We start from the raw sequence: 8222 nt of genomic DNA, 5'->3' as shown, positions 1-8222 counted from the left end.
TAAACTCAGGTCATCCAGCTTGGTGGTAAGTACCTTTGCCAGCTGATCAATTTGCCTTTTTAAAATTTTCTATTTTAATTTAATAATATTATGAACATATTCCCAGATCAATATAAATTCTTTAAAAATATTTGTTAGTATTGACTGATATTTAATATTTTTGAAATTATTAAACTATGTCATTTTACTAGTATTTCTTAATATTACCCTAAAATGGACTACTGAGCTTTTCAGTAATCTTAAACTTCTAAAATTGTTTTTCAGAAACACTAGACTAATTTACATTTGTATCAAAACCACATGTCAGTGAGTGTTTTTGCCACATTTGGTCCTGTACTGTGCATTTTCATTAATGAAATATTTCTTCACTACGTTTAGCAGCCAAAATAACTTATACGTTTTTATTGTTATTTCCTTATGACCAGTATCTTCTTTTCTTTTCTCTTCTTTTTTTTTAGTTTTTCGAGACAGAGTTTCTCTATGTAGCCTTGGCTAGCCTTGACCTCATAGTGATCCACCTGCTTCTGCCTCCCAAGTGCTGGGATTAAAGGTGTGTGCTACCACACCCAGCTATGACCAGTATTTTCAATATCAAAGCTGTTGTATTTATTCTGTGATCTGTTTATATCTTTGCTAATTATTTAAAATAACTGGATAAATAAACTTTAGTTTGTTATCATTTGAATTTTTGATATAATATCTTATGCTTTAAAGTATATGTTAATAAGGACATACGCAAATTCTTCTTTATTACAATAGCTTAAAATTTTCTCAGAATATCATATCATTAAGAGTGTGGTTCAGTAAAAGTAGTGGCTTTGTTGTTAATGACCACAGAGCCTACCTCTTGTTGGGCCCAAGCCATTCACTGGCACCCATTTCCCAGTCTCTGGAATGTCCCATTTGTTCATTCATCTCCTTTTCAGCAGAGAAAAGTCCAAGGAAAGCACTAAAGAGGTGACTTATACCTAAGCTACCTCCAAGTTCCCTCTGACCCTACAAGATTGTGGATGCTCCCTGGGGCAGCTGTCAGTATCCGTCTTGGAGAGCTATACGCTATCTCCTCACTCCTCCCAGACCCTGGCTGACACCGAGGGATCTGAATCAGAAGCCAGCAGAGAGCTCATGTTCTCCTGTGGATGGAGACACAGAGCTGGCTCTTTCTAATTGATCCACAGAGAGGAAGGGCAGCCATTTTGCCAGAGATACAGCCACATGCCTTTGAAACAGCTGCCGGAGGTACTTCCGGAACCGCTCACCCACAAAGACATAAATGATTGGGTTGACACAGCAGTGGGTGTAGGCGATCACCTCAGTCACCTGCGTGGCCAGATCCAGCTGTTTGCTCTGCTCACACGGATTGGTGAAAAAAACATCTTGGAAAGCAGAGACAAACACAGTCAGATTGTAGGGGGTCCAGAGGAGGAAGAATAAAAGTGTAATAGCGAATATCAGACGCACGGCTTTGGCCTTCTTCTCGCTGGGCCGTCTGAGCAGAATGCTGATGATCCCTGCATAGCAAATGACCATGACGACCAGAGGCAAAATTAGCCCAAGGAAGTTCATCTTCAGAGCCTGAAACCGCTTCCACTGCTTCAAGCTCTCATAGGGGAAGTGAGGGCTACAGGTGTGGTGAGTGAACTCCCACTGGGCCTTGAAAAAGTATAAGCCAGGAACAGAGGCTAAGATGGCTAGGACCCAGGTAATAACGCTGGTGATGATGCCAAAAGTGACGGTCCGGGCCCTCATGGCAAACACTGCGTGGACGATGGCCAGGTACCTGTCGACTGTCAGCAGGATGATGAAGAAGATCTCACTGTACAAGCCCAGGTAATAAAACCCAGAGAGGAGCTTACACATGTCATCACCAAAAACCCAGTCATCTTTCAGCTTGTAGTCAATCCAGAAAGGCAGAGTGACGAGGAAGACCAGGTCAGAGATGGCCAGGTTGAGCAGGTAGATGCTGGTCATGCTCCGAAGCCTCCTGTGCTGCATGAGCACCAGAACCACCAGGATGTTGCCTATCACGCCAACGATGAACACCAGGGAGTACAGAGGAGGCAGAAGTCCAGACCCAAAGGCTCTTACGTCAGCCTTTTGGCACGGCGTGGAGTCCCCATAGTCGTATTCTGTGGTTGGAGTGTAGGCTTCTGTGGTAGCTGAAATCTCCATCTTTTGGTCAGGATCTGGTCAGGAACAGTGGCTTCGTTATTTACTTTTCTACTAAAGACAGAGTCCTGGGCAACAAAGACAGGACAACAGTTACATTCCCTCAGCCAATGAACTGGTGATTGATGCTTAGTGATGACCGAATCCTAGGGGTGAAGTGGAGGACAAGGAGCTTTTATTTTCTACTCACATGAACCTGTAGTGTAAGAGAGGGACAGAACAAAAGAGTGTGTATATAATTTACTCGACTATTTCAAGAGTGAGTGTGTAAGAAGTTCAATAGAGCAAACACCAAAGGAGATCCTACTTCACTGTTCTAACTAAGGATTTCTAAGTGACCCCAAATAGCTGAGTTTGGACCTTCCTGTTCAACACCTATCAAGGGGCAAATTGTCTCCATTTAGAAGCGATGACACTGAAGTGTGCATTGCCACAGTAGACTGCAGTGTGGCGCAAGACATTAGAGTGATGACACAGAGGTACAGATTGCTCCAGATTACTTAAATGTGGCCTAAGACACAGAATGAGAGCTAAGGTAGAAATCCATATGTTGTTCATCCCCAGCCCTGACTGGGCTCCCCTGCCTCTAATCACAGTGCTGACTGTGTCACTGGAGTCTCTGTGAAAGCTCTGAGAAGGAGGGCAGTCCCGGATAAGAACACAACCTTCATAGCTATGAAAAGTTATTACTTTGTCTTGTTGTCCAAGAGTCAAGATGATGCCATTTTCAGTTGGCAGTGGGATAATGGATGTATTTAATGCAAAAATCATAGTACCCCAAGATCAGTACCTCTGATATAGCAAATTCCTAGTAGGATAAGCCATCACTATAGACTGAGACTCAAGGTTTCAGGTTGTTTGTTTGGCTTAGGCTGATCCACATCACATGGTATTTATATGGTATGTGTGGCTTTACAGTTAACTCAAGTCACCTTCTATGAGCACTGTGAGAAGGCTAGAAGGATGTCATGACCTGGAGACAGAAATGGAAAATGGGCTCAGAGAGGAAGGCACGCTTGGATCCAAAGACATGGAACAGGAGATAGATGCTTACATGAGCTCTGAGTTACCCACCTTCCCCTTTTAAAGCAAGATTGCCTTGAGATTGCCTGTGAAGCAATGCGGGAATAAAAAAACATCCCTGTGTCCCCAGACAGTGAATATCCAGGACTCGGCTGTCATGCAGTGGTCCTGCTTCAACACCCACCATTACCAGGTGTTCTGACCACAGCGTTTGCACTCTTTCTCTCTTTACTAGGTTTCTTAATAGGTAGCATAGAAAGTGATTTTTCTAGACTGCCAATGACAATTCTTCCATGTAAATCATACTATGGGATCTCTAGAAAGCTGGTCTCACAGAATTAGAAAGCCAGGTAGTGGTTTCAGAGTCTAAAGAGAGTTTGGAAGGAGGATGGAGAGAGGACAGTTACCATGACGGGGATGAAGCTGGACACCAGCACTGTTCTCATGCGCTCTAGCACAGCAAGGTAACTGTGGTAGATAAGACTTGAATATTTCAAAACAGCTAAAACAGATTTGTGAGGTATCTCGGGTTGACTTCCCATTACTCTGGTTGAGCATGACGCACTATGCACATGCACTGAAATGTCCCCCATATCCTTTAGATATGCAGAGTGGCCCATGTGAAACAAAACCTAAAACACTGTAAAATAAAGTAAACATTTTAGTATGTTGTTATTGACCGGAGTTTTAGTATTTTACCCAAATACTTAGAGTAAAGCTGCAGATGCCTCATCAATGCTGAGCTCACCCTGCGCTCCTCCTGCTCTCCCCTCCGGGGTCCTTAGGGAATGCTTCCTAACACCAAATCCACCTGAGGAGTGGTCTTTGCACTTAAAGTGCAGGAAAGGGGGACTGTTCTGCTGAAGTGGCCAGAGGGGGCCTTCCATTTTCTATTGTTTTTGTCGCTGTGGTCACTCTTCCATGTCTTCCCTGTCAGCTGTCACTGGGGAAACTCGGAGGCAGTCAGGAATCACTGAGGCAGAGATCTCTGCTTTCTGCTGAGCCTGCTGGTGCTAAAGAGGCAGACACTCAGCTTGGCAGTCAGACATCTAGATAGGCTGACAGCTCTACAGCAGAGTCAACAAATGTTGGGATGCAATGTCATCTGGGGAAAGGTGGCCCTCAGGAGCCCAGATCCTTGGGCACTCTAGCAACCATGAAGGTGGATTGAGTTCAGCACTATCAGATGCCGTGTTCAACAGCCACAGCTACGGAGGGACTTCAGCTCTGTCTGCTCTCCCTAAGTTGTCAGTTTGCAGCAGTTCCAGGGCACACTGCTGCTAAGGAGAAATGAACCTGGCTGTGGTTGGAGGAAAACCTGAAGGCTCATGTTGCCATCGACTCTCCCAGGCCTGTGAATAGCTTCTTGTAGAAGTCTGCTCCAGGGCCCTTGCACAGTACTCATGTGTATCTTAGAGCCGGAGCTCTTCCAGTAGCAGTGTCCCATAGCCTGTTTGTCTGTGGAGCGTCTGGGAAGAGATGCTAAAAGGTACCCAGGCCCAGCGTGATGCCAGATACTTACTGTGGCTCATAAGAGTCAGTTGTGTGCATTGGTTCCGTCTCCACGCAGCTTGTGGACGATTTGCAACTGGCTGCCATAGAAATCAACAAACATTACCAGTCAGGGCTCTCCATTCCACGGAGAGGCCATTTTTTGTGTATTTCCTAGCAGCTCAGGGACCTAGGCCTTCTTGAATGAATAAGCAGAGCTGTCATACATCCTAGGGTGAGGCCGTTGCTACACGTTCTCTAGCAGTTCAGGGCCTCACTGGCTAAGAATCTCAGAGCTTCTGGCTGACTGTTATGCAAGATCCATGGGTTTCTTGTGTTTTGAAAATCCGTAGCTGTCTCACCTCTCTGCAACCCATGGAAGTAAAGGCAAAATAGGCATTTGATGGCACCAGTCACACCCATCTCTCTTCAGCGCAAAATCAACCTACATCATGTTAGAAAACAACAGTTGCATCCCAAGATTCCATGTGTTTATTGCTACCTCTAGAGGGTGACTTGCCACCTCCTCCAAGACAAGAGTCCTGGTTTTGTGATTTTAGTTCTAATCTTAAGAAATTGGTTCATCTGGGTAGGGGTTTAAAGTTTTACGGCCTGTATTGTCCTTGGCTGGTCCCTTAGTTTGAGCGGGACCCCTAGGCCCAAATCTGCCTATCATAATGTTCTACTTGTAGGTTTCTAGGACCCTCTGGATCCTTCTACTTTGCCATTCTCCCATGCTTCTCTCATCTAGAGTCCCAATAGAATGTCCTCCCCTCTGTCTCAGTTTCCTGGTAAGTGAAGGCTTTCGTGGGACATGACCCTTGGGCTAATATGCAGATATAAGTGAGTATATACCATTTGAGTCTTTCTGCTTCTAGCCAATGGTCAGAACATTCTCCACAGTAGAGTGGAGAGTGGGATATGACTTTCTCACATACTCTGGTGCCTCACCTTTGACCATGTCCCCTGGAGGGGGAGACCTGGTGGCACTCAGAGGAAGGACAGCAGGTTACCAAGAAGAGACTTGATACCCTATGAGCATATACAGGGGGAGGTAATCCCCCTCAGGAACAGTCATAGGGGAGGGGAATAAGGGGAAAATGGGAGGGAGGGAAGAATGGGAGGATACAAGGGATGGGAAAACCATTGAGATGTAACAAGAATAAATTAATAAAAAAAAGAAATTGGTTCATAATTTTGTCACTTTTGCAATTTGGAATGATTCTCCTGGCTAACGTATATTCTCTTGCTACTATTTCTTCATATGTTGTATTTGGGGAAGTGTGGTAAGGATATCTTTAACAATAACTTTCCATGAAAGGCATTTCTTGTCTCTTTTTACTGGTTTACTTTCTTAATTAATCATTAACAACAAATTGCTCAAAATCACTTTTTAGAAAAAAAAGTTTTATTCCTGAACATCCAACCTCAGGAATATGTCTAGCACCCTCAGCATTTCTCCAAGTATTAACTGCTTTATAGCAATAGACTACATAAAATCTATCTGGTTCTCAAAGCATTGTCCACTGTTGAGGATACCTGAGTTGCACTCATGACTTTAAGATTGCCCTTCCCAGTAACAGACAGTATAAAAAGACAAGCATCACTTACTCTGTTTCCAGAGGACTTTGTCCACACAGATTTTGTTTCCGGGCCTTTGAGAGTCTTTATGAATTCAAGGTTCAAGAGCCCAAACAAGTAGGAAGGTGAGATGGTGGAGATTGGACTCTGGTTTTACAGTCTTTCAGAATGACAAGAGGAGTGTGAAGTTCTTCTTTTTGTATGGTTGGCTGCCTAGGAAGCACTACAATGCTTATCGGTGGCCAATTCCTGGGGTTCAGGTTTTTCTGTCCTCTCTGCTACCGTTCCAGTAAAGTTCCAGTCTTCTCACAGCGAGCTCTGCCCTACAAGGACTGTGGAGGGTGGGGTTGGGTGGAGTTGAGTTGGACTGTGTGAGTGACAGTGAGCTGTTCCCAGGACTCATGGAGCAATTGAGTGTGTAAGCGTGGGAGTGTAAATGCGGGGCTAGTCACAGAGTTCTTGTGGTCAGTGAGGAGCAACCTTCCCCCCTTTCTAAGATTGCAAATGGAACGGTCTAAACCAGAACTCTATGTCCTGTTCCTCAAAATCATCTGGCTGATGAATGAGGACCTACAGAGGCACCCCTTCTCTTTGGGGCTCTGCACCTGTGTCGTTTCTGTCTGTACTGTAACTGCTCCCCATACCTCTCCTCTGCTTCCAAGTCCCTTCCCCACCAAACGCCAAACGATGTTCTTTCTCTCAAGGTCATATGGCATGAAAGAGCAGGATCTGGGGTGCTTCTCCTCCCTTCTGTGACAGGTGTGGTGGTGCATGCTTTTAATCTCAGCATTAAAGGTGCAGAGGCAGGAGGATCTCTGTGAGTTCCAGGATGACAGCCTGGTCTATATAGTGAGTTCCAGGGCATCCAGGACTACATAGAGAGACTTTGTCTCAAAACAAACAAACAAAGAAACTATACAAAATAAAATGGCTACATTCAGGGAAATTTGGCTATAGACTCCCCTTCCATTCTTGGTAATCTTGATTTATGTATGCACTGGCCAAACATGGTCAAGGTGTGAAGGCCAGGATGTCCCTACACATCCCCAAGTCTTGGGTTCCACCCTGTCAAGTGAGGACACTGTCCACTTAGGCTGATGGTAAGAGCACGAGGTAGAAGAGTACATGAAAAACGTCAGCAGGTCTGGCACAAGGATAAGAAGGCAGAAGTAGACACTGGAAGAAAGGCAGCGTCAATAAACGGTGCCGGTCGAGCTGGATGGCTGTATGTAGAAGGCAAATAGATCGATACTTAGCACCCTGTATAAAACTCAACTTCAAATATATAAAAAAGCTCAAGATAAGCCCAGATATGCTGACTTGGACAGAAAAGTGTGAAATCGGTCAAATCTGTTATCACAGGAAAAAGGAAACTTCCTAAACAGAACACAGATTGCACAGGTACTGAAAACAATGATTAGCAAATGGGGCCTCATGAAACCGAAAAGCCTCTACACAGCAAAGGATCCCATTGTTTGTGCAAAGTGACAGCCTACAAGATGGGAAAAGATTTTATTAACCACACATCTTATAGAGGGCTACTATGCAAAATATAATGAAGAACTCAAAATTGGGGCATCAAGAAAACAAACAACCCAGTTTTAAAATGGGATGCAGATGTAAACAGGATTCTCAAAAGGGAGAATTCAAATGGCTAATATTCCTTTAGCCATCCTTAGCTATCAGGGAAATGCAAATCAAAACTCCTGTGAGGTTCTATCTGACATCAGTCAGAATGACTGAGATCAATAAAACAAATAACAGCTCATGTTGGTGAGGAAGAAAGGGGAGCACTCATCCATTGCTGGTGGAAGTGCAAACTTGTACAGCCTCAATGAAAACCAGAGTGGTATTTTGTCAGTAGGCTGGAAATCAATCTACGATGAGATTCAGCTGTAGCACTCTTAGGCATATAGCTAAAGGACTCTACATTGTACTACAGAGATACTTACTCAACC

At 44.3% G+C, this 8222-nt stretch overlaps 1 protein-coding gene across 4 annotated transcripts; it reads right to left on the bottom strand.

Moving 5' to 3' along the window:
* Positions 1-732: 732 nt before the first annotated feature.
* LOC311580577 (C-C chemokine receptor type 1) lies at positions 733-6652 on the bottom strand. 4 transcript variants are annotated; one of them, XM_084752223.1, is made up of 3 exons: positions 6295-6646; positions 4715-5049; positions 733-2186 (listed from the first exon to the last, which is right to left on the bottom strand). In XM_084752223.1, the coding sequence occupies exons 2-3, from the start codon at positions 4722-4724 to the stop codon at positions 1105-1107; spliced, it is 1092 nt and encodes a 363-aa protein (XP_084608349.1). In that variant the 5' UTR covers positions 4725-5049; positions 6295-6646; the 3' UTR covers positions 733-1104. The 4 variants fall into 4 exon arrangements, 3 of the variants coding, with proteins under 3 accessions (XP_084608349.1, XP_084608351.1, XP_084608350.1); XM_084752225.1 differs by lacking the exon at positions 4715-5049; XM_084752224.1 differs by lacking the exon at positions 4715-5049 and having other exon boundaries at positions 733-2237; positions 6295-6645.
* Between the last annotated feature and the right edge of the window lie 1570 nt (positions 6653-8222).

This window comes from Acomys minous (assembly GCF_964271855.1).
Source record: "Acomys minous genome assembly, chromosome: 13".
Classification (NCBI taxonomy): Eukaryota; Metazoa; Chordata; class Mammalia; order Rodentia; family Muridae; genus Acomys; species Acomys minous.
This window is presented reverse-complemented; position numbering and strand designations above follow the sequence as displayed.